The following is a 26,324-nucleotide window of genomic DNA, read 5'->3' as shown; positions in this document are numbered from 1 at the left end:
GGCCTTCAGTCCATCCCACATGGAACACAGGTAGAAAAGCAGGGAGATCCTGGGCTTTGCATTAAAGCATCACCCCACGCTTGATAGAGGGAAATGGGGTGGCTGATGCAGGGAAAGAGAAAAACTATGGTCAGTCTGAAACAGTTTGACCCATTTTTTCCTGCAGAGAGGGCACAGCTCTTGAGGCTCTGATGCAAGCAAGGTGACCATCCCCCCAGTGAACAATGTACATGGCCAGGGGGGAGGGTGAGGGGTGACAAAAAGCCCCACAGTGGCATTGAGGTCTCCTCCCAGTTTATGCTTTGGCCTTGCACTCCTCTGGCCCTGAGCACCTATCCCAAAGGCCAAACAAGAAAATTGACCCCGGTAGCTGCATAAAATGGACTGAATCTGCCAGCACAGGGCTTCTCCTGCCAGACCCAGGACATCAGAAGTATCGCCTAATGAAGCACCAAGATGAGAATCTGCAGCCAAGCTCCCTCCCCTTCTCAGCGCCATAAATCACGGTCCTTCTGTGCACTCATCAGCAGCCAAAGCTGTAACACTGGAAGAGATAAAACACAGTGCAGGCACGGAGGCGCAAGCCTTGTTTTCTCCTCAGAGAAAGCCAGAAGGGGATCGCAGCTGGAGTTTCCCTTTCAGTGAGATAGAGGCTGGGAGCCGTGATGGTGCCCTGTGGTGCTGGGTGGGCTGGGCAGGGGCTGAGCACACATCTCTGGGGGCATTGTAGGGGAATGGCCATGACAGTATCCCTCTGCTTGGAGGGGAACGTGCATAAGATGAGGTTGTTATAGCAAAGTGAGTGTCATGCATCTGTGCAGGGCAAACTGAAGTGCTGGAGCTGCTTGCCAGTAGGTCAGGTGTCCCTTGGAAAATGGCTTTGGCAGCACATGGGGTGATGAGGAGGTGAGTGGAGGGCTGTGAGTGTCACAGAGCTGGGCTTTCTTTCATTGCTGTGATGCTGAAACTTCATAGCCATTGCATCTACTGGGGGGGGGGGTGGGGGGGGGTGGAGAGGTGGATGAGGGGGCTGAGTTCAGAGCCAGTAAATCTGGGAATGGTGGCAGTTGGGGAGAAAGGGAGGTGGGGAAGCAAGATGATTGCTGTACTGCAGACTGGGAGTACCCACATGTCCCTGCATATAGTGCTTGCAGGGCATAGGGAAGGCAGCACCCCAAAGAGTTATCCCATATCAGTGCTGGTTTCCCCACAGCTCTGCAGCTGAGGGCAGCCCGCAGGTCCCTCTCCCATGGTGTCAGGCCCCCTCTCGTGGCCAGCGGGCACCTGTGGGTGGCACTGGGTGCTTCTGGGTCTCCTCCAACCTCCTCTGCCCTCCTTTGCCAGGAACCCCCCTGTTTGGGGAACTTGTACCCGTGGAGAGAGCTCACACCCACCCTGACACTGCTCTACCATTGCCACATGCTTGGGCAGGGGCTCCCCCTCCTCAGGACCCACCAGTGTTGGCCCCCCAACACTGTTCTAGCTGGGATTTGGGGTCTCCAGGCTCTGGACAACCTATCTGGCTCACTCTCTCCTCACTTTACATAGGGAAAATAATTCTGATGAAGCGCCTGACGCCAGCTTCTCCCCCTTCCCCCAGCCCTTCTCCCTCTGACACTTTTTCTCCTTTGCGACAATAAATCAGTGCTCCGCATAAACAAAGCCCTGGAGATCTATTCCTTAAAACAGCTCCCAGGAATCACACAAACACCATTCTTCCACGCAAGAAGGGCGGGAGGAGGTTGGGTTAATTTTCACTCTGTGACTCCTTGCTGGAGGGAGGGATCTCTCCTGCAGTCCCCATCCCCAAAACACCCAGACCCGATGGGCTCCCACCGGCTCGCCGCACGCCCGCGCTGGCTTCCTGCAGCTTTAAAGTTCCCTCTACACCCAAAGGAAAAGAGGGAGGAGAAAGGGTTTCATCATCGCTCCCGAGTGTGGACTTATAAAAACTTTGTGCTCACGCTGCCTGGCTCACTCATCGGCTCACCGTTTTCGGAGCAGGACGGGCCAGAGCCCTCACGAGCGTATCTGTTGGGGTGCACCATGGGGGTCCATCCCGAAGCTGCCAAGTCCCCAGTGGATGTCCCCAAAAGCTCCAGCACCTGCTCCCGTGGTATCTTCTGCAACATCAAGGTAAGGAGCGGCGATGCACGAGGAGGAGGCTGGCACAGATGCAGTACCAGTGCTGAGACCAAGGCTGATAAAAAAGGGGCAGAGAGCAAATTCTGCACCCCAGCCCCAGATGAGGTTGCAGAGCACCAGGGCTCGGTGAAAGCAGCATGATGTGCTGCGTCCTGTACACGGCGTGCTGCTGCTGGGGAATGATTAACCACATCCTGGTGCGAAAGCAAAATGCTGCCCCAGGACTGCGTCCATTCTTGGCGGGGAGCGGGGCAGCTTTGGGAGCAGTGGAGATGGCTGTGGGGTTCTCTCATGTTGTTTCACAGTGCTTGAGGCAGCGGGGTGCAATGTTGGGGTCCTGGTGGGGGACCCATCCCTGGGTATGCTTTCCTAGCAGCATCACTGAACACACGTCTGCAGTGCTTTTTGGATTAGAGCAGCTTTAGTAAACCAGAGAATGAGGTCTGGAGTGGGGAGGAGTTTGGTTTGCTGTCAAGTGCTGATGTTTTGGGGTCACAGGCAAGCGCGCCAGCAGCACACAGGGAGCTGGTCCTTCCAGTCCTGCATCCCTAAGTCCCTGCTGCTGCTGTCTGAGCAGGTGACAAAATTGCCCTTGCTGGTCGGAAAGACCCATATAACAAAGTGGAACTGCTGATGTGTGATGGGACAGGGGACAGAAAGTGTCCCAGTGTCCTTCAGGCTGCTCCAGTGGGTAAAGCTGCAAAGCGTTCCCATACCATTAGCATGCTGGGGTTTGTTATTGCACATCAGAGGGATGATGTGCACTGTCTGGATGGAGCCATGCGTTGGGGAAAAGCTCCTGGTTTTAAGATCAGATGTGTATAAAGTGACAGGTGATGTCTTTCCTGAGCTGCTCGCTCTTCCTGCACTGCAAGGTTTGTTTTAAAAATATGCGTGCCTTAAAAAAACAAACCCTGCTTCAAGGCAGTAAAGAAAGTGGAGGCTGCCAGTGCTCTCAGTTCCCCAAAAAGGGGTAGAAAACAAAAGCATCAGGATGGAACTTCTAGATCTGGGAAGCTGTTTTGAGATGAAGGACAAGGTGTGCAGTAAACATCCTATCTGCACAATAAGCCCTTGGTGTGCTGCAGGCAGTGTGTTGGGGAAAGTTTGTGTCTGGGTTATGTAGGAGGGCAGAAGGATGGAATGTCCCAGCGAGGTCCCCCCTGCTACTTCCCAGCACTGTGGTCAATGCAGAGGGAATGCTTCTGGTGGGAAGCAGTGGGTCTGAGCAGGCTGCGGGGATTTGAAAGGCAGGATGGGGTGGCAGCTCTGTGGCAGCCCTGCTGGGATGCAGGAGGAGATGCTCTGTGGCTGAGGTGCTGACACACAATCCCAGGTGAGTGCTGTTCCCCACGGGGACACGGCTGGGGGCAGTTCCTGGTTGGTTCTGTGAAAGTTACTGTGTGTTGTGCATAGGAATCAATGACCAGACTGCAGTAGCTCTGGGGCTCCCTGCTCTGATACTGAGCAGCACCACTTGGTGCAGCCCATGGGGTGTCTGCCTTGTATCCCCTCACTGGAGCAACCTGATCTCTGCCCCTGTTTCTCTGTGTGGAACATGGGGGTGATTGAAGCCCTTCAGAATTTGGCTTCTCATTGCCTGAAAGAATGATAACAGGGTGCAAAATGCCTTCCAACAGCATGCCAACCACCTTGCCCAAAATTAGGGTTCTTTCTGAGTCATTATCTATTTGCAGTGCCACTTTCCAACTACAAATGGTTCAGCCTCTTTGCCTTAATTGTCTTGTCTTTTGTGCACTAATCTAATTGGTAGTTAATTGTTTGTCCTGGGTCCCCAGGAACATGCCAAGGAGGAGGGCTCTCTAAATATCCTGTTCTTTAGCTGAGCTGTGCTGGTTTCAGCTGGGAGGCACTGGGGAGCAAGCGGCAGGAGGTATTGACCCTGTGTTGAGTGGGAGAGGAGCCAGGAGGACAACAGAGGGTTACTGTCACCAGTGTCAGTTGAAAGAAGCTGAGGGTAGGTAGATCTCCCCTCTCTAGACTGTCAGGGGGTCTTCTGCAGGAGAGGAATGAAGCCTTGCCTTGGGGTCTGAGGTCCTAACAGTGCCAGGGCAAGTACTGTTCTGTTCTTCAAAGAAACTGAAGGAATTTGTTGAGGAGAGTGCATTTCAGAAGACAGGAGATGTAGGAGTTGTTGTGCTCCTGCATCCTGTTGGAAGAGATTAGGAGTCTCTGTTGAAATGTTGGCCAGAATAGAAGATGCATCGAATCAGTGGTATTTATCCTGAAGACAGCATGGCTTGATGCTGGCGAGCAAAGCATTGAGCATTCATGATGTGTCGGGGCCACCAGACCAATCAAGAAAATCAGGGGGTGTTTCCAGTACTGGGTGCTGTGCGAGGAGGGATGGTGCCTTGGAGAGATATGTGGTAAAGAAGCAGCAGGATGAAGGGCAAGTGGGGTCCTCAGCACTTGTGGTTCCGGGCTTTGTGCATCCAAGGCTGTGTTTTACCTGGGTTTCACGGGATTGCATTCTAACTTGGAAAAAGTGCCTGGAAGAACATCAGCAGCAAGATGGGGAAGAGCCAGAGGATATAACAGGTTGGAAAGCTTAGTGGGATCAAGGTCTAGGAGACACGAAGCGAGTCGATTTTATGAGGGGTGAGGTGGTTCTGTGCCCAAACACAGTCAAGGAGTGGTCAGCGGAGATAAGATTATCAGAAGAAAAATAGGAGAGGAGTGTCGCTGATAGGGAGCTGTGGGTGTGTGGGAGGAGTGTTTGCACATGTCTGTGGGGTTGGGAAGACAGAATGAATCTGAAGCTGCCTCCGGGAGATCGTGGTCAGAGCCTCAGGCAGCGCACAGAGAAAGTGAAAGCGAAGACCCAGCCATGCAGCTGGCCTGCCTGCAGGAGTGGGATTGCAGCATGCACCAGATATTGCAAGCAGAAGTGCTTCCCAGGAGTGAAGACCTTACCTTATACGCTGAGGTCTGACCCCCACCAAAAACTCCTTCTTCATTCTGCAGTGCACCTGCACCGCATGGCAGCCACATGCCCTCCCCCGGAGCCTCTCCCTGTGCAGTTGAGCAAGGCAGGGCTTGCACAGAGCTCAGGATCCACCAAATCCCACGTGTGCCTGGGCTGAGAGAAGAGCAAATATTGTCTTTGCACTTGACAATTGCTGGTTGTAAAGCTTGGATTACTTGGCAGTAGATGTTATTGCAACTAATCACTAGGGAAGCCGCATGCTCTAGACAATCCCTGGCTGTTTTATTTGCTTATTTGTTTATTTTTCTGCAAGAGAAATAAGATTTAGGAGCCAGCTTTACCATTGGACCACACTCCTGGCTCTGGGGTGTTGCACTGAGGAACGTGGTGTGTGGCAGGCTATTTGGTTCCCTCGATAGAAACTGTGGGGTTTTTCTGCTTCTTTTTATTTCTACAGAGATGTAGGCACTGCATGTAGAGGGCTATCTCCCCCCTGTGTGCCTGTGTATATCCAGATGAAATGGGCAGGTTGGGGTCTCCTGCTTTGGGTGATAAATTTAGAGCTGCTCCAACCCTCCAAATGGGAGAAGGGGGTGAATCCCAGTACAATGAGGGCAAATTCACGACCCAACATTCCCAAGACTCAGCCGGAGCCTGTTGGTCTCCAGTAATGGATGACCCTTTCCAATGAAGTCAGAAGGTTTGGATTTGGCCCTCAGAAACACAAAATACACCTCCAAATAGCACTGTGTGGACAGAAAGAGCTCACAGAGCGTCCTTACTCCTCGTCCTTTCCAAATATTTACTCCAGCCAGATTCACTGTGCGTCTCCCCGCTCTTGGCCGCGTCACACCTCGGTGTCATTAATCAGTGGAGAGCAGTTTGATGGGCTCTGCAAGGATCTCCGCTTCTTTTTACAGCTCCCCAAGCAGTTGTCGTGTCCACCTAATAAATTAGGCTCTGGCTCTTTCCATCCGAGTCGTTAGCAACCGGGCTGCTCCCACATTAGCACTGATGTGAGAGCAGTAGAGCCGGGGCGAGGAGGTTGCACAGACTGGAACATGGAGCTGCTGCTTCTGGGGGCCTCCAAGGGAGACCATTGATGTCCATTTGTGTCGGGCTTCAATCAGTTCTAGGCATCTTAAGAGCAGTACAAAGTAGCTCAGTCTATGTAGTGAGAGCAATGGATTTCAAAACAATGCTGTTCTGTTTTTTTCCCCCCCAAATTATTCCATCATCTGGAAGGGAAAGCCCTTCCTTTGGCACTCGTTTGCTTCTCCAGCACACTCCCTCCAGGCAGGGCTGCCAGGGTGAAGACACTGAGGAAGAAGGTGAGCAATAAGTTTGGAAAGGAGTGGTGTTATCAGGGCATGAAGTTGTGGAAGCAGATAATGGATCCTTAGATCACTGCTCCAGGTAGTAGAGAATAAAGGGCAGTGGTCGTGCTGCACTTGGCAGCACCTTAGAATGAAAGGATCATGTCAGGCTGGATATTAAGAAAAAATTCTTATTGGAAAGAGTGGTGATGCACTAGAATGGGCTGCCCAGGGAGGTGGTGGAGTCACCATCCCTGGAGGTGTTCAGAGCTGTGGAGATGTGGCACTGAGGGATGTGGGCAGTGGCTGTGGTTGGGTCTGCGGGTCTTATGTGTCTTTTCCTACGTAAATGATTCTATGATTCTATGAAAAAAAAACCCTAAGATCATTGTATCCAACCATAAGCTCAAAATTCATTAAGCCACCATCTTCCTGAGCCCTGGTCCCCGCAGAAATGTGCTGGGCTCCCATCCATAGAAACACTTCATTCTTTGAAATAATAAGAGATCTGAATCTCGTTACCTTGCTTTGACTCTGACCCATGTCAGCACATGCGTGGCAGGTTCATGTTCTTTTCTCATTTCACCCAACTTCCCAAGCATTTTATTGGCTGCATTTATGATGCCAACCCAAAAAGCCTCTTATGAAACAGCTCGTTTTTCATTACAGCCTGTTTTAAAGTCCAGTCTCAGCATATTTTTAGTTAGCTGTCAGCTGAGACCAACGACAGTGGTGACAGTGTGCTATCTTATGTAAGCAATAATGGAGAGAGAGCGCCAGGAGATACGTGAGTAGGGTTGGCAGATGCAGGAGGTGGTGTGGAGCAGTGCTGCCTCAAGACTGGCAGCTCCAAGGGCACACATCCAGCCCCAGGAGCCACAACCTGCTCCGTCCCACCCAAAGGATGGGCTCACCCCCTCCCTCTGACCTCTCCTCTGCCAACCCATGCACTTCTCATCCTCAGAGCAGACTGACACCGCTGAGCTGAACCCAGCCACCATGATCCATCCTCTTCCCTCCTGAGCACCGCACTCATGCCTGTGCTGAGAGAGCTCTCCTACAGCTGCTCCACATCTCAGGCGGTCCCGGCTCTCCTCCGATTCCCTAATGCTTCCTTATTCGAATGACTTCAGTAAGGTCTGGCCAGAGCTGCGGGAACAGAAATTAATGTTCTCTGGCAGCAAGATCCCCTCTTCATTTCTCATCCTCAGAGTCAACTCTGCATCAGGCCAGCTTGCTTGGGTTCATTAATTACACACAAGCCCAGGCCAAGACTCGGGAAAGTGAAGGGGTAGGTCCAGCCATCAGCAGAAGGACATGTGCTCGGAGGTGTTTTTGGGTGCAGGAGTGGATGGATGTCTGGTTTAGCTGTTTCTTTTCCATTTTGTCATCTGCCCCGTTTCCCAAGTCACATCCCACATTATCACAGAGGCATTTTGTGTTGGTAATGTCCCAGCCTGGGACCTTGTCCTCTCCTGCTCAGCTGACACAGTGCCAACTGTGCACATGGTGTGTCTGTGTATCTGCACATGGTGCTTCTGTGTGTCTGCTCACACGCTGCCAATGGGGAGCTCGTGGTCATCACTGTGACCCCTCATTCCCCTTCCTCTATCCATCTTCTATTTCCCTGTGGTCTCTAGGTTATTATGTCTGCTCTCGTCTCCTTTTCTGTTTGTTACTCTTTTGGATGTCAAGCTCTGCCATCTGCCTGGTTCCATTTCCCTTGTGGAAGAAGCATCCCAAGAAGCCACCTCTTTGTCCTTAAGGACAAGACATGGTCAATTTCATTCCTTCTTCATGCCAGGAGACCAGGCTGCTGGGTGCCAATGCCATTTCAAATAAATAGCCTTGAGGAGCGTTGCCGTTCCCCTGTCCAGGACATAAGGAATTTGTCAGCACTTCAGTACCTTTGATCCCCCCATCCATCATCCTGGCCTTCCTGCCGTTATCTCCATGGGACACGCTTCCGGTGTTCAGCAAATATTTGATTTCCTGTGAATTTAAATAAAAAGACCTTTTCCCTTTTTTTTTTAAAAAATGATTTTAAAATACTTCTGGCACCAGACAGGACACATTCCATTCCAAAGAAAATAAAGGAAAACTGTTCTGACTAAATATAGATCAAAAGACACTGGTGAGCTGCCTCCGCATCCCCAGCCAGGAATGCTTCCCTCTCGCCGGCCACCCTGTCTCTTCCCACCATGCTCCTGCCCTGGCCCATCAGCTCCTATGTTCCCTCCTCCACTCCAGGGATGCTCCATGTCCATTTGGTTGGGTTGTTGGCCCGGCTCCGAGACTGGCGTGGGGAAAGATGCTGTTTTTAGAATACCACGGAGGTCTTCCAGCAGCAAGAAAGCATTGGAAAGCATTGGTTTTGTTCTTTCCCTCTGGGGTGTTTAAGGCCTTTAAAAATGCTTTCCTCCATCACCCCGGCCAATTTGCCTTACAGCCAAGGGAACTCAAGGGACCACTGGGAAGGAGTGGGTCTCGGGGAATGGAAAGCAGAGCAGCTCCTTTTTGGCTGCAGTATGGCACCATGGCACCATTGCTGCATGCCAACCGTGCAGCCATGTTGACCAGTTGCCCACCTCTATATCCCAAGCCCCTCACGCAGTGCCCAACAGCTACCTGTTGGCAGGGCAGCTGGTGGTACTGATTGGGTTGACACTTTTTTTGCCCACAGGTTTTTGTGCTGTGCCATGGCCTCCTCCAGCTGTCCCAGCTCCTCTACAGCGCCAACTTCAAGAGCAGCCTCACCACCATCGAGAAGCGCTTCGGGCTCTCCAGTCTCTCATCGGGTTTCATCTCCAGCTTACATGAGGTAATTGGGTGAGGTGTTTGTGTGTGGCCCCAAGGGGTGTTCAGAACAAGGGGAGCTTCCCAGAATAGGGTCTCGGGGTTGTTCTCCTGGTGTCACCAGTACCCAGCCCTATCACCCCATCTCTCCCAGCTCTTGATGGCCCTATGGCAAAGCGCTGTCTGTCACTGACACCAAGTTACTGAGCTGACCTCAATCTAAACTGTGTCCAAAGTGCAGATCAGTTTCTTAAGAAGCTTCAGGGTGGAAACAGCCTTGATTTAAACCTGACACTTCATGAGTGGCCAGTCAATGACAAGATCATTAGGCAGTTCTGGAAGTATGGACAGACATGCCACCCTTTGAGGTATATGCCATTACTCACTTACTCCTCTGGAATAAATTCTCTGGATTGTGTTGTCACAAACTGCATCCTTTCTGCTAGCTCTTCAAGGCTAGGTAGGAAGAGCCCTGCTGAGAGAGACTTTCTTTTGATGGCACAGCCAAAAAAGTGCTTGTTGGATGCCCAACTTGCCTATGGCTGCTCTTCTTGCATGGGATCTTTGACCAATGGGCTCTGGGCACTGAGAATCCTCCTGGCACCTTGGAGATGTAGGTGCCCAGATCTTATCCCAACCAATGCATGCATCCAAGGTTAAAAAGAAAAATTCAGTGGAGGACTTTCCACTGATTGGAACTAGGCCAAAACCACAAAAAAGAAGAGATTCATTGTAGAGAGCTGTAGTGTGTCATCTGAAACTGACATAACAATGTCTTACAAAGTATTCTCCTGCTCACAGCAGCAATACATCAGTAACCCTTGCGCTCCTTACCCAAATTGTTTAAACTCATGTGACTTTATGCTTGGAGATGTAATACCAAAGCAAAATCCAGCATCCCTTGGATTGAAATCTTTGCTTGTCTAGTCTGCAGCAATTCCAAGAACAAAAACCACAAAGAGACAAAGAAGGGAGCCCATGTAAACATATATAAAAAGAGTTTATACATATACATACTCATATACATGCTAGGGTTAAAACGTATAGCTTGTCCCAAGCTGAGAAAAAGCCATTAGTGGTAATTTTTGTGTGCTCATCCTGTAGTTACAGTTTGCATACCAAATAGGCTGAATATTTACACATCTTTCAGCTGATCAAGGAAGATGAGACTGTTGATTACGTCTGTGGCTGCAAAGATCTAGTGTCACAAACATTTGCAATGAGCTGTACTTTGTACCTTATCTTGTGTTTGCTTAGAATTATGGGAATGCAGGTGATAAACTAAGTTTCTTGCTGGATTTGAGGGAATCATCAGGTTTTTGCCACGTCTGAGGAAGTGGGGAACATGTGGGTGGTGAGCAGAGCCCCAGCCAGATCCCAGGCAGGTCGTGAAGCAGGCAGTGATGACAAGGGATGCACACAGGGAGCTGGGGCCTGCTGGCTTTTGATAAGAAGGAAGCAGTCATTGCTACAAATCTGTGGGCTGAAGCTGAGGGTTGTTTTGTTCCAGCTCTTAGGAACCACGAGTGACCGAACAAACTCTCTACTCATTTGGACATGGTCACGGGGGGCTTGATTTCTCTGTTACATCTCCTAATGTCCTCTCTGTTTCACTTTGCTCTTTCCAGATTGGCAATGTGGTCCTCATCATCTTTGTCAGCTATTTTGGTAGCCGAGTGCACCGTCCGCGGGTGATTGGAGCTGGGGGGCTGCTGCTGGCACTGGGAGCCTTCCTGGTGACCCTGCCCCACTTCCTCTCAGACCCCTACAAATACACCACACATAGTGTTGGTAAGTGCCCTCACCCTTCCTGAGGAGGGGATATTAGGAGAAAACAGAGCTGGAGATCTTCCCTTGGTTCTGTTGTGACCATGTGGGTAGTAGCCATGCATAGGAGAAGAGCAAACCAAGGGCTAAGGGCTAACATCACTCTTGGCTCTACAGATAGTTGCATCTTGAATTCATCCTCCATGGGCACATCAGTGCTGTGCTCCACCAGCACAGCTCCACCAGTTGTCTTGCTGTGGGGATGAACAACCTCAATTCATCCTCTATGGACACTCAGATGTCATGGTCTCCTCCTCCTTGTGTCTTCCCAAAATACCTTATGGTGTTGTAGGACATCTGAAGGAGCACACATAATTGGTTGAGGCCCAACCACCTCACAGGAGCAAAACTATGAGCACAAAGCACAAGTACAGGATGTAGCAATCCATTGTACAGTTCTGGGTGGTGACACCACTTCCAACCTGTTCTTGCCTGCAAAAATCAAAGAAAGGCCACCAGCAAAGATGTGACTGTGCTTCCCCAAGAAGGGGAGGGCAGTTGTATCCACCCCACATAGAATTTGGAGTGCTTGGAGGGACTTAAGGCACAGATTTACAATTTGAAGCCCAACTTTGGTATAGGTTTGCAATGTCTTCTGAATGGGACAATAGGGGTATCCCTTCTGCTTCTTCTGGACATCTTGCTTGGGCCACAGTTTTGTTTTCGGAGATGATGCTTATATCCTTATAACTTTGGATGAACCCCTTCAGTTGTGTGATTTTCTTGGGGGGAGGGCAGTGGTGAATTTAGAAATTTTGGATATTAGAAAAAACTCAGAAAGAGAGGAAACGCATTGTCACACAGTGCCCAGGGAGGTGAGGGAGACGCCTGCAGGTGTTCCAGAGCTGTGGAGATGTGGCACTGAGGGATGTGGTCAGTGGGCATGGCGGGGTTGGACTTGGAGGTCTCAGGGGTCTTTTCCAACCTTAATGATTATGTGATTCTATGATTCAGATTCCCAGAGGTGCTCTCACCGCAACAGTCCTGCCCCCATCAGTCTTGTAGGGATGGCTGGTGTTTGACAAACTCAAGATGTTTGTAGCCAGGGTGTGTGTTGGCTCTCACGTGCTCTGAGCGCAAAGCAGTCCATCTGGCTGATGAGAAGGCTTCAGAAAGGAGGGCTGATGTGTATGCCCTGTTCCTACTTTAGCCAGTAAGAGATTTAATGGCTTCTGATTTAACTGAGCAGGCTTTGGGAGCCAGCTGGTGTGCGTTGATGCCAGCTCCTGTTTCAGAATGCAGTACTCAGCCAAGCTGCATTCCCCATGCTGTATCAGCAAGGGGATGGCAAAGGCAGGAGCCATGGCTTTGCTGGGAGCCGTTGGGTCGCTTTGGCTGTGAGTTTGCCACCACAAGAGGTGTTCACGGTCCGCCTGCTCAGCACAATGGGACTCCAAGCATGGGCAGGGAGCATAGCACAGGGAAGAGATCTGCTCACAAGTTCCTCCCACCCCTGCTCCCCCCTGAACTCTGCTCTGCTCTGCCAGCTGTGGGAAGGCTGGTGCCACCCAACCGGGGCTCCTGGTCCCACCACTGAGCACAGACTGTTGGCATGGAAAAACCAGTCCTGGGTTAGATTGTCCTTGTTTAACTTCTGTAGCTCTCACTGTTGCTGCCATAAAATCTTTATTAGCCAAAGAGGCTCCTTCTGTCTGGCGGCACAGACCCTCCTGGCCATGCAGCTGCAATTGAGCTTGCACCAGGAATTTTGTGGTGACTATTAGGAATGTACTGCCACAATATGCCAGTTAGAGCCCCTAACCACTGGGCAAGCATTTGGATCTCTCATTTCTGCTTGCTCAGAGGCATATTATGTGAGTTATTATACGAGTCAGGAAGATCAAAATGTTGAAAAAAAATTACAAATATCAATAATAACAAAAAAAGCCAGAAGAGGAAGAGCTAACAGGAGAAGACTAGAGCTTAGTTTGTTTGCTCAGTAACACAGTCATTTTGCAGGCAAAACAGGTTTTTCCATCCATTGCTGAATATTTACACTTTCCCACCAGCTCTGACACCATGTGTCCAAGGGCTGCTGTCACTTGGCTGAGCCCAGCACTGCTGCAGCCACAGCAAAGAGGTTTTTATTCTCCGCTGACAGCCTGAATGTGACTCAGTGGAATGGGGCTGCAGGGCTGACCTTTCTCCTCAGCAGTTGCAAAAATTACTTTGCTTCCTTCTTCTTTAATGTGATAAAACCCACAGCTGGACTCTTTGCTACCCTGAGCCAAGTGCAGCACCCCAGGGGGGTAAAGGTGATGAGGAGTGCTAAACAAAACAAGCAACCCATCCCAACTCCAACAGCATGCACCTAGGAACGGGCTTGGAAGACACCTAATGTTTGCAGATTTAATGCAGCTGTGCAGAGGAGAGGTGGGAATTAGGGTCAGCCTGAGCCAATTTATCACTACACTCCCCAGCAGAACTGATGCAGGAGCTGGAGGAGGCAGGATTGTGCTTAGCTCTGTAATGCTCTTTCTTTTCTATTGCAGGTAACAAGAGCCAGATCCAGGCTGAGCTTTGTTACGCAGAGAACAAGTTTGTGTGCCCGAATGCCACCCAGGACCCTCAGAAGGAGGCCAGCAGCATGTGGGCAATGATGGTCATCGCTCAGCTCTTGGCTGGAATTGGGACAGTTCCCATTCAGCCCTTTGGGATCTCCTATGTGGATGACTTTGCAGAAGCAAACAATTCTCCGCTGTATGTTGGTGAGTGGGAAGAGTGTTGTTTTGTGTCAGTTTTTTTTCCTTCCAGCATTCAAGCTGAGCTGGAGAAGGACTCCTGGCCTCCACGGCATAGGGTGAGCATACAGAGGGACTCAGGTGAGGTCATCCCCATGACAGTGCCCCATTCCTTGTCAGCCAGCTGTTCTCTGTAAGGTTTTGTTTATGGTGTGAGTGTTAGGAAGCTAAAGAACCAGAGCAAGGGGATGAGATGGCTGAGATGGAGCTTCTCACTTGTGTTAATATCTGGGAGAAACATTCCACCATCCATGGGCAGAAGTAGTAAGGGAGCCTTCCCTGAGGCCGTTGCCTGTTCTTACAGAGCATCAGTTCACTGGGCTTTAACCAGAGGTATGATGGCCTATAGGAGCTGGTTAGTGCAAGTTTTGCAGCAAAGCTGACAATTTTGCCATGGAATTGGCCATCTGACCCTGCCTGATGCTTGCTCCCAGGCTCAGGAGGACTTCTGTGCCCAAAGGGATGGGAGCTGGCACTGGTCTACACTGCCCTTTTTCCACATGAATGGCAAAGCCCAGCAGGGGCTGGTGTGCTTCAAGTTTGGTTATTTGAAAATCTGATACCATAAGTTATTTTAAAAATCTGATTTCCCCTGAGTGGCAAACAATGTCTTCAAAGCAGCCAAAAGCGTCAGCGTGATTTAGGAAATCAAAGCAGATGTTCCAAAATAAGATAGGCACTTAAGGAGAAGAGAAAGCCTTTGGGCTTGGGCTTCCAAGGACAGGCATTGAACAAGCCCTGAGGAGCTTGGCAGCATCTTCAGACTCATCTGGCATCTTCTATAAAGGGCTGGCTGGTTCCTGACTGCATAGGTAGTCATTTTAGGGCCGTGGGAATGTCCCTGTGCATCTAGGTTGCCTCAATACAGTGTAAATGCCATTGGTGCTTGAGTCTTGTTATGTTTTAGGAGAAAAAGGAGCCTCTTCCAAGAAGGAAAGTCAGATCCTCTCATTCCAAAGAAGTCAAAAGGAAACATTTTGACCTCATGGGTTTGGTCTGAGCTATCTGCTTTCGGGGCAGGAATAGGTCAGAAGAACCAAGGGTGATTTGCTGCCCTTTCTGCTCCCCCTGAGTCATCGTGTTTCACTTCCACTGATGTTTTGAACAAACAATTTTTGCTTGTCTCTAAAAGAGTGAGGTGACAGCTTTGTTTTTTTGGGTTCTTTTTTTCCTTCCATGTGAGGGTTAGAGTCTTAATTACCACAGGAGCCCCAGAGCCACATCATTACCTTCCTGCAGTTCAACCTGCAGCTCCCTGCTTGGTCACAGAGAATCACCAGTACTGTCCGTATAGCAAATCCGCAAGATAACAGGAAAGACAAGGGGGAATGGCTTTAAACTAAAAGAGGGGGAATTTAGATTGGATGTGAGGAAGAAATTTCTTACTCGGAGAGTGGTGAGGCCCTGGCACTGATGCCCAAAGAAGTGTGGGTGCCCCAAACATGGAGGTGCCCAAGGCCAGGATGGATGGGGCCCTAGGCAGCCTGAGCTGGTGGCGAGTAAGGATGGAGCTCAGTGATCTTTAATGTCTCTTCCAACCCAAGCCATTCCATGATCCTACAATTTTTCTTCTTTGCATGTTGTAGCATCATTCTTTCTCCATGTCTGAATGAGGCTGTGATCTACTCACGCTCTGCTCTTTTTCCCAGCCATCCTCTTTGCCATCGCAGTGTTTGGCCCCGCGTTTGGGTACCTGCTGGGCTCTGTGGTGCTGCGGCTCTTCGTGGACATTGGCAGAGTTGACATGGGTGAGTATTTCCCAAGTCAGGATGGTCTTCCTAAAAGTTCTCTGTGAATCAGAGGATTGCTCTGAGAGGACTGGAGGTAGAATGCACTCCTTACTCTTTTGACCCAAATAAATGGACCTGGGATAGCATTCCAGGGTCACTTCTACATCATCTCCCCACAAGGAAGGCTACAGATGGACCTGAGGTCACCATGGAAGCAGTGCCTTGCAGCAGGGACACCTCAGTGTCCTGCTCAGTATGGTGGTCATTGCTGCCCGCTGCTCCCATGCTGAGGAAGTGCAATACTGCACAGTGCCAGAGAGGATCAGGAACACCTGAAGCATCCAGCAGGGAGAAGACAGCCATGGGGCAGCCATTGTCCTGCATGTCCGTGGGAAGTTTTGATTCAGGTTGGATGTGAGAATGACCTTCTAGAAAGTGGTCAGACACTAGAACAGGCTGCCCAGGTGGGGTCACTGTCCTTGGAAGTGCTCAAGAACCACTGAGGAATGTGGTTTAGTGAGCAATACTGGTGGTAGGTGAGCACTGGACTAGATGACCTTAGAGGTCTTTTCCAACCTCAGTGATCCTGTGATTCCACTCAACCTCCTGCCCACCACCCTTCACCAGCATCTGCAGGTTTGGAACCAAGCTGGCACCACCGCAGGGCTTATTTCCTCTATCCACAGTATGTGCTTATTATTCCTGGTAATTTAATCACTAAAGAATTCTCCCTGGCTTCATCAATAATGTGGCTTTTCCTGTGTTTCCTTTGAGAGATCAGAGCCTGCCTGACATATTTGTCCCGTGCCTGATAAGAATAATAAATGAACCCAAGACAGGAAACAGCAAAAAGCCTTGGCTCGCACCCTGTGGCAGCAGACAGATATAGCATCTCCTGCCTGGTCGCTCCATGATGACGTCCACATCCGCAGTGGATCGGTGCCTTCAGGGCAGTGAGGAATTGTTCAGTGGGGTGGGGGTCACTACTTCTGTGTCCTAGGCAGGAAGCCGACCCTGAGCCCTCCCAAAAAGTCCCTGCAATGGGGAGATGCACTACTTGTGCCAAGCCAAGCAAGCCTTCGACCTCTGGTGAACAGCCGGAGGATGTCCACATTGGGATGGAGCAGTGCTTGTCTCTCCTCCTTTTTCCGGACCAAGGGTGTGAGCACACGGGGTTTTGTCCACTCGGGAGCCATTCTCATTAGAAGTGTTCTTCTGCCAGCACTATGTGAGGCTATGTGACTTACTGAGCCTGAAGCGGTGGGAGAACAGACATTTCCAGGAAAATGGCTGTGCCTTTCCTCAGTCCCCATCTCGCCTGGGCAGCCAGGGAAGATAGCGTGGTCCCAACCCAACCATGTGCCCGGGTAGAGGAGGTTGGAGCCGGGACCCTGTTGTCACCTTCTGGCTGCAGTGCTTGGACCCGTGCCATCAGTGTGCTGTGATGTTGATTATATGTGTCCCGTGGGTACTGGTGAGGCTCAGAGCAGTTTGGGTGGGGACTAGTGAGGAAAGCTCATCCACACCCACATATATGGGCAGAGGGACTCACTGATTCCCAGAAGCCAGAGCTCATCTTGATATGAGCTGGTAGGAGTTCTCGCCTCCCTTCATTTGCCACACCAGCAGAGAGACCCATAGGCTGTGCTCTTTGTCCATATTGACATGGACATTTTCCCCTTTTACCATTGGACTTGTACAGGCAGAGCTCTGATGACGGGTCTTTGTGTCTTACAGCAACAGTGACCCTGACCTCGCAGGACCAGCGATGGATTGGAGCCTGGTGGCTGGGGCTGCTGATCTCCTCCGGGTGCTTGGTGCTCACGTCCATTCCTTACTTCTTTTTCCCTCGGTACATGCTGAAGGGAAAGGTGAGGCTCCACCTCTTAGCATGGTGGCTGCAGGTCTTCTTAGAGTTCCTCTTCGGTAGGGGTCTGTCCTCGGTGACTTCATCCTGCCAGAGTGCTCCGCTCCCTGTCAATGGCAATGACCGTATCTCAACACCCTGCCACAATGCCTTCTGTGAGGTTATAGTCACTGTTTGAAAAATGGGCTTTTTGTTTGGAAAAAAATAGGAAAGAAACAAGGCAAGCTTCCCATTAAAACAAATAAGAAAAGACATAGAGCTATCAAAACATTCCACTTCGGTATTTTCAAAGCCAAGCCTCATTGGTTTCGTTTCAAAAAAAATAGTGTTTGGGGGATTTTTGGTCTTGTTTAACCATTGATTCTTTAAAGGTCAAAATCAAATCCCAAATATTTCAGGATTATACTATAAGGATGCACCAGACTGGAGCTGGCCTGTCTCCAACTTCCATTTCCCCCTTTTTTTTTTTTTCCAGAATTTAAGAAGAAATATCTTCCTTTTGGTCAGAGTTCAAAGCTTTCCAAACTCTTATAACCTCTCTGAGTTGAGTCTTGCTGCTCTACTCAAGAGTCAAAGATGCCCGTGATGGGCTCTGCTGCTCCCTGGCCTTGCTGAGTCCTGGGGCTGCACCAGCCAGGCACCCGCGCTCCTCTCATGGCTGGATGCTCTTCTCTTCCTCTCCAGGACCCAAGCTCAGAGGATGGCATGCTGAGGAAGATGGAGAAGAGGGAATTTGAAGAAACCTCCCTGCTGGAATTTATCAAAAGTAAAGAACTGACATTTACAGGCGAGGGTGGATGGGGGTGCAGGGAGGTGGCATGGCCTGTATCCCATGTTAGCCTGGGCTGGGTGGACACTACGACATCAGCATTTACAGGTTGACCTCAACTGTGTTGGGTGGAGATGCCAGTCAGGCCCCTCCAAGGCCATAGCACATAGGCACCATCCTTCCCTAAGGACTAATAGGATGAGAGAAAAAGGCCTCAAGTTGTGCCAGGGGAAGTTCTAGTTCAGTACTAGGAAAAACTTCTCCGAAATACTGGTGATGCTGGAATGGGCTGCCCAGGGAAATGATGGAGTTACTCTCTCTGGAGGTGCTCGAGAACCGTGGAGATATGGTACTGAGGAACTTAGTGGGCAGTATTGGCAGTAGGTGGGTGGTTGGACTGGATTATTTCAGTGGTCTTTTTCAGCCTTAATGATTCTATGACTGCTGAAGGAGGGACGCTGCTTCCCTCCTGCTCGTAGTCATCAGTATTGATGTTTGAATCATTTCTGATGGTAGTTTTGAGGTTTTTACATGACGTGAGGCTCCATAAGGAGCCATGGGGCTGCTGGTGCCACAGCTGCTGCCTTGAGGTTGCTGCACCTCGGCTCACCATCTTGTTTATGAGTAGCTATTGGGATTTCACTGGTGAGAGGGATTGCATGATGACCTTTCTTAAGCTCATAATGACTTGTTTCCAGTTGAAGTCACTCCCTCTCCATCCACTGCAGTCACATCCTGTGGCCATCAGCCCCCTCCTCTCTATCTCATTGAGCTTTGATGGATGCTGGCACTCAGCTAGAAGAGGAAAGCTAATTAGAGGCCAAATAAACAGACCTGCCTCTGAGAGGCCTGGAGTCAGTCTGCCTGGGCTGCAAGACCAGGATGTCCTGGCCAGGCAGGGGAACGCAATGTCCCATCAGGAAACCACACTCTCTTCCTCAGCCACAGGAGCCATGTCAGGACCTTGTAGCTAAAATTTGCTTTTCCTGCTGTTTCCTCACAGGATTCCCGAAGATCTTCCTCAAGCTGCTCCTCAACCCCCTGTTTATCCTCCTGGTGCTTGCTCAGTGCAGCTTCTCCTCTGTCATTGCGGGTCTCTCCACCTTTCTCAACAAGTTCCTGGAGAAGCAGTACGGTGCTACCTCCTCTTACGCCAACTTTCTCATCGGTGAGCAGGGAGTGACCACATCTGTTCACTTGCTCTCGGGGGCCAGAGCAGCTCTTGTTGGAAATGCACGTGGGTGAAGCAGGTCTGCATAGCTCTGATGCTGAAAGAAATGATTATGCACCAAGGCTTGCTTCTACATCTCCAAGTGAAGCTCCTGAGGCTGAGATTTCCTATAGGTGCCAACTGTTTGGGTCTTGGTCTATCTTGAGTAACAGTCCATGGATTCTCCCAGCCACCACGAGGTCCCTGACCCCCAGCCAGCAGCAAGGTGCCTGGCAGGCAGGATGCCTGCCTGATGCCTTCGTTCCTCTGCAGGAGCCGTCAACCTGCCAGCAGCAGCACTTGGGATGCTCTTAGGAGGAATCATCATGAAACGCTTCGCCTTCTCCCTTCGGGCCATCCCCCGGTTCTCTGTGGTGGTACTGGTTTTCTCCATCCTCATCTGCCTGCCCATTTTCTTCATGGGCTGCTCCACGGGACTCATCGATGGGATCTACCCCTCCAGGTAACACAAGCACTTGGGTTGTTCCGAGCTTTGTGTTCCTCCCCTCTCCAGCTCTTGACTTGGTTAACCATGGGGTCACTCCTGGAGGAGAGATAAGCACTATACAGCACAGAAAACTTGGAAAGGCATTTATTCCTGATTTTTCAGAGTATATTTTTCTCTCTAGCCCTGGATTTCTAGGGGGAGAGTAGTAGTGTTAGTGCCCATGTCCACATGGAACATGCTGCTCTTGTTCCAACTGGACTTTCTGCTCACCTGGGTGGAAACCATTAATTGCTACCCCATTTTTTTATTGTTTAGTTTTTGAAGTGATATTTAGACTCCACCCCACTCCACAGGCTTTCTGTGAAGTGCATCATGCACAGGTCATTTGCACCGTCAGCATATCTGCAAGGCACTTTTGTGCACATTTCCCTTTGCCAGCAATAAAGCTCCCATCCCATGATACAGTGAGGGACAGAGCTCTTCATACCCAGTTAAAATAAGACAAAACAAACTCATGCCTGGACAGCATTTTAGTATTTTGTCTGTATGGCACGTAATATTAATTCAGGATCATGCAATAGTCTGCTGAGGCATTGTTATCCCTGTTGGCATCCTCATTGGCTTTTTGCTTGAGAGCAAGATTTTGTGCCTTCAGCTCAAGCTCAGATGCCACTTGCTATACTTTGGAAGGCATCTTAGCTTCACAGTGCTCATCTCTTACTGGTAATATTAGCCCTGCTAGCACTCACTGGACATGATGGGGTTTGCTGGTGGAATGGGAGGCTGGTGGGTGGACTTGCATGACAAAAAGGAGGCTGGAGGAAGGCAGAGATTGATTTCATGTTTGCAGCCACTGTCCTTAGCTCACCTTCAGCTTTTTCTGCAGTTCAGTGTAGCACATGAAATGGGCGACATGAAGCTGTAGGGTCTGGGGAACTTGGTAGATCTTTCAACCTCTAGAAGCTCTGGAGCTCACAGAGCTACTGCTGTCTGCATGCTGAGACATGAGTCCATCTGAGAGGCATGGGACTGCTTGGGAAAGGCCATAGTGGAGTTGTCAGTGCTCCCATTTGCAGCAGCTGCCTTGTGCTGGCTGGAGAGGAGCAGGAACATGACAGCATTGCCTAACCCACCCAAGGGATTGTCCCTTTGGATGTCACATCCAAGCAGATCCTTCCTTCTCATCAAAGACTTCAGGAGGGACATGCCTCCCAACAACAGTTGCATTCTCCATTTCCCACAGTCCCAGCTCTGTCATCTTCTCCCCTCTGCTTCTCCTTCTGCAACACCTGCAAGAGTCCAATACTCAAGCTGCTCTGACCACTCCTAGCTGTAGCCCTCAGAAACATGAAAACACCATTCCCCTTGGGCTCCAGGTGCTGTGAACCAGGTGGGCAGTGCCCACCAGCCCAAGGATGGCCCCCAGGGCAGCAGGCAGAGGGTGCTGCTCCAGCAGCTGAGCTCCCTTAGGTAGTAAGGCAAGACAGAACAGATCATTCAGCTTATCCTCTTGCCTTACACACTGTCATCAGGTTTGTCTGGAAGCGAGCCCATCTCCAGTTGTTGTCTGGATGGCGTTTCCAGCTGGGGCTCCTCGCACATCTGTTTGTGCGGTTTTGGATGGAGCCCAGATAACATTTCTCCAGGCGTTTGCTGATTAGTTTTCAGCTGGGGGAAAAAAAAAGAAAGTGTGTGAGCACTTGTTTGCAGACATAACATAATTACAGGCTGCTAAGTTCCCTGTACACTGCAGAGGTACCTGCAGGGGATAGGGGTCTGGCACAAGGCCAGCCTGCTCCTGGCAGCATCCCAGCACACATAGGAACAGGGAAACTGGCTAGCTAGGAAGAGGACTGGGGAGGGACATCTTTTTTTCCTATTTCTTATTATTATTACTATTTTTATTTTTTTTTTTTTAAATTTTTTGTTTATTTTCTCTTTGGCAGAACACAGAGTTCCCAGCCACAGGTTAAGGCACCGAGTGGGTGCCACTGCTCCCAGCACGTCTTTCACCCAGTGTGTGGAGAAAACAACGTGGAGTACATCTCACCCTGCTTTGCTGGCTGCACCAACAGCAGCACTGACTCCTCAGCTCCCACACAGGTGGTGAGTAGTGGGAGCAGGATGTGGCCACCACGCTGAGCTGTTGTGGCCGTGCCAAGATCCAAAGAATTTCCAGAAGGTTTGAGGTTTTGCTATGAGTGCACCTTGCTTGTTGTCACAGTGAAGACTAGCAGTGCTGTAGGAATTTGGATGCAGTAGAGCCGTTTAGATATTTGAATTATTCTTTAAGGAACTAAGAGAGACCTCTTGATCAACTGCCCTTGTTGACTTCAACTTGATAGGACAAGGGATGATGGCTTTAAACTAAAAGAGGGGAAATTTAGGTTGGATGTGAGGGAGAAATTCTTTACACAGAGAGGGTGAGGCCCTGGCACTGCTGTTCAGAAAAGTGTGGATGCCCCATCTCTGGAGATGCTCAGACTGGGCTGGATGTGGTCTGAGCACTTGAGCTGGTGGGGAGCAGCCAGCCCATGGTAGGGGGGGGACAGGGTGTTAACCCTTCTAGATCTGTCAATTCTGAACAGAGAAGGTCTTGGGCATGAGGTGGTGATTAGTGGTCATTTTGGCCATAGTGACCATGAGGTAGTCAAATTTAAAATGAAGAAAACTGCTACAGAACCTCAACCCTGGTCATGGGAGAGCAGATATTAGGCTGCTCAGGAAACTGGAGTTAGTAAGATCTAGGAAAATTGCTTTTGAGCAGGAAGGCTTGGATCTACCTGAAGGGTAGGCAGGCCCTACCTTGACTGGAAAGCCCTGGGTAGGGAATGGTGGCATGTCCCCTTACAGGAGGTCAGGACACCCAACAGGATGCCATGGCCATATCATTGGAGCTGATGCTTCCATCGCTCCTTTATCAAGGGGTGTGGTGACATAGAACCACAGAATCATTAAGGTTGGAAAGACCATTAAGATCATCAGATCAAACCCCAACCTATGCCTGTGCCCATTCCAGACTGCGTCCCTCACTGTGGCATCTACCCTTTTCTTGAACACCACCAGGGACAATGACTCCACCACCCCCTTGGGAGCCTATGCCAGGGTTCCACCCCTCTCATAGCATGACTAGGGGAGTTTTACATGTTTGTTTGTTTGTTTTCAAATGTTTCCAACAGATCTACAGGAACTGTTCCCAGATCTCTGCTGGTAGTGGGTTGTCCTCTGCCAAGACGGGCTCCTGTCCACTCAGCTGCTCCCACATGCTCCTCCCTGTCATCTTCCTCATCTCCTTCGCTGCCCTGGTGGCCTGCTTGTGTCACAACCCCCTCTACATGATGGTGCTACGGTGAGCAGTGGGCAGGGGAGTTTGTGGGGCAACGAGTTTCAGCTACATAAGGATCTGAGAACAGTTGTTCACCATTTGATCAAGTTTTGCAGGTTTCTCTTTCATCAGTAACAGAAGGGTCTCAATAAGCAGGAACCCCCTTGTTTTAATGCTTTGAGTGCTCTTGCTGAAGAGCAACCCCTTCCTCCACACCCCTGGCTATGAAATATGGCAATTCCCTAAACAGTAGAATGTTTCCTATTTCAGCAATTCCTATTTCAGCTCTTCCTTACAGTTTATATCAGGTAGAATGGAGTAGAACCTCAATTAAGAACAAAACCCTATGCTGTAGCATCCCCACAGATTTTCATCCCAGCAGCTCTCTGGGCTCCTCCTAATCCCCACGGGGTCATTCAACCACTGTTCTCCATTCCAAACTGGAAGAACGGGGGAGAAACCGGGTCCATGGCTATGAACCTGACAGTGAAACCAGAAGAGCACTGCTGCCACCAGCTCTGACCTCACCTGGCTTCTCCCTTGCAGGGTGGTGAACCAGGATGAGAAGTCATTTGCCATTGGCGTCCAATTCTTGCTGATGAGGTTGCTGGGTGAGTGACCGCCTCCTGATGAGGCTGGGGGGTGACAGGGCACTCTGAAGCTTGCTAGAGGCACAGGAGGCGTGTGACCTCCTTGGAGGCAGCAGGTGAAGCTGGCAGGAAGGGCAGAGAGCCTGACCCAGCCCTCTCTTCTCCAAAGCCTGGCTGCCGGCTCCAGCCATGTTTGGTGCCCTCATCGACTCCTCCTGCATCTACTGGCAGAAACAGTGCTCACAGCGTCGCTTCTGTGCCTACTACAACAACGACTTCCTTCGCAACAGGTACCTGGCCTCAGCTGTGGCACCCAGAGCTGCCATGGGGACAAGTCCCCAAAGCTGACCTCTGGAGCCACCTCCGGATAGGGCATCTCCCTCATCTTCTCTTCACAGATACCTGGGGCTGCAGGTGGGATACAAAGTGGTGGGCACCATCCTCCTTGCCCTCATTGGCTGGAAGGTGAAGAGGAGCAAGGAGTACAACGTGCAGGAGAAAGCGGCCGGCCTGGTGTAACTGCACAAAGACTGACTGCACTTCGTTCCCCACCACCAGCACTTTGCCTTTTGGGGAGTTTGGTCGATTTCTCATTCTTTTGTAATGGAGCAACTTCAACATAGCAGCTCCTCACTCCTCTCATGACAACCCAGCCTGGGGAGAGAGCATCTTTGTGATCCCTGCAAAGGACAATCCCCACCGGTCCCAGCTTTGGATGCAGCCCTGGACACATTAGGGATCAGCTCCTCCAGGTGGGTCATCCAGGACTCACCCATTGCTTTGCACTCCCAGGAAGCAGATGGGGGCTGTGTTCCAGCCTGGACCCACGTACACAGATGCAAGCAATGGTCCTGCTCCACTGTGCCTTTTCCAGCCAGGTGTTGCCCTCCAGACAGGATAGGAGCAAGCAAGATTGCTGCCACGTCCTGGTGGCCTCCCTGTCTGCCCCTGCCCATCCCTCTTGTACAGGTCAGCATGGACATGAAAAGTCATCACTTGTGGTTTAGTACAGAACATTTTGGAAAGGGTTTGACTGTTGTGTTTGTTTGCTTTTTTTTTTTAAATAAAGGTCAATTTTCCATGTGGTGTATCAGTCACCCCCACCCTGTTCAGAGCTATCCCTATGGGCAGGCACAGGGGAACATCCCTGCCACAGTGATGGGATAGAACTGAGTTGGGGGAATAGAGCTGGGTCTGGAGGGCTGAACTCGGCCTGGGTGATGAAGGGAAGCTGCAAGAAGACAGGGGGGGGAGGGATGGAGCCATGCAGGGAAGCTCAGCATGAGCCCTGTGACCCTAACACTGCTAAGCAGAGTCAACGCAGAGGGCAATAGGGAATGACCAAACCAAGACTTGAGAAGAAACATTCTGTCAAATGCTTTATTACAGAAATATTTTTCTAAAAGAATAACTTAAAACCAAACAGGGCCTCATGCTACTTTATCCCACCAGATGGCGATGCTCAGTCTCTGCTTTCAGAGAAGGAAGCAAGCAGAACTACCACTCAAGCAAACAGCAACATTCTCCAGCAAAGGGAGTTGAAGCACAACAAACACACTTCAGCACTGCATTGGCTGCAGCAAATACCAAAATGTAACACACTCCCTAAGTATAATCCTCCCCCCCTCCTATGTGGAACAGCACGTCTCCCAGGTTATCTTTAGAGCTCCACTATGAGCACAGGTCTTTGCTCAAGCCTGTTTTTGTTCCTCCCATCAATACTAACATTTGGCAATACTACAAGGAGTCAGAGGATGCCCAGAAAGAAAGGAAAAGAACATAAAAAGGAAAAGAACATAACAGATCACACGAGCCATTAAAAAAGCACTAAATGAGAGAGAAACCCACAAAAGAGAGAAAAGGTCCATTGGGAGCCATAAGCTTGCTCCTTGTCTAGAACTAAACAGGAAATAATAAAACGAGAGGAAAAACTTCAGTGCAGTAGGACCTTGCAATTCCCAGCACTGAATCCTGCAGAACAACCCTCCTCCCAGAGATGTGTGGAGCCAGCATCCCAGCAGAGCATCATGCTGCTGGGCAGGGCAACTGACAAGTGTCTTAAGGTTGCTGTTCAGAAAGGAAAAACTGAAGCACGGGGTCTCATCTCCCACCTGACCAATACAGATGCTTCTGCAAGTTCTCCCTTTACATAACCAATGTTCCCAGCTACAGCAAAGAAACAGGAAAGCAAAGGATCTTTGGAAAGTTCAGGTCTAAGGCACACCGAGTCAGACTCCGCTCCAAGTCTCAGAGCAGGCAGCTGAGCCTCCCAGGAGCTACAGCAACAGGCATTCCCTGAAGATTAACTGATGAGATCACCCACAGCAGCAGATTTGGTTTTAATCACCTCAAACAAACAGGGAAAAGATCACAGGTTCTTCTCCACGGAGCATCTTCCACATAAGGAAGAACCATGCTCACGTTAATGTGCTATCAGCTCACCTTTCTCTATTCATTTTGCTGCAACTGCTGTGATGAAAAACACAAAATGGTCTCTTTATCATAGACACTGGAGAGGAGACAGGCAGGAGACACAACAAGCATGACAAATCTGACTCCTAACATACACATGAATCCAAAAATATGCCACTTCCATTGGTTCAAGCAAGG

General features: G+C 50.2%; 1 protein-coding gene across 1 annotated transcript; it reads left to right on the top strand.

The window, feature by feature from the left end:
- The first annotated feature begins 1,809 nt into the window (after window positions 1-1,809).
- On the top strand, window positions 1,810-25,518 carry SLCO2A1 (solute carrier organic anion transporter family member 2A1). Its single transcript, XM_048955388.1, has 14 exons — window positions 1,810-2,136; window positions 9,095-9,232; window positions 10,836-10,998; window positions 13,527-13,742; window positions 15,425-15,523; window positions 17,243-17,376; window positions 18,057-18,138; window positions 19,145-19,309; window positions 19,625-19,814; window positions 21,746-21,905; window positions 22,979-23,148; window positions 23,671-23,735; window positions 23,884-24,004; window positions 24,113-25,518. The coding sequence occupies exons 1-14, from the start codon at window positions 1,825-1,827 to the stop codon at window positions 24,231-24,233; spliced, it is 2,136 nt and encodes a 711-aa protein (XP_048811345.1). The 5' UTR covers window positions 1,810-1,824; the 3' UTR covers window positions 24,234-25,518.
- The last annotated feature ends 806 nt before the right edge of the window (window positions 25,519-26,324 follow it).

This window comes from Lagopus muta, chromosome 9 (genome assembly GCF_023343835.1).
Source record: "Lagopus muta isolate bLagMut1 chromosome 9, bLagMut1 primary, whole genome shotgun sequence".
Taxonomy (NCBI): Eukaryota; Metazoa; Chordata; class Aves; order Galliformes; family Phasianidae; genus Lagopus; species Lagopus muta.
This window is presented reverse-complemented; position numbering and strand designations above follow the sequence as displayed.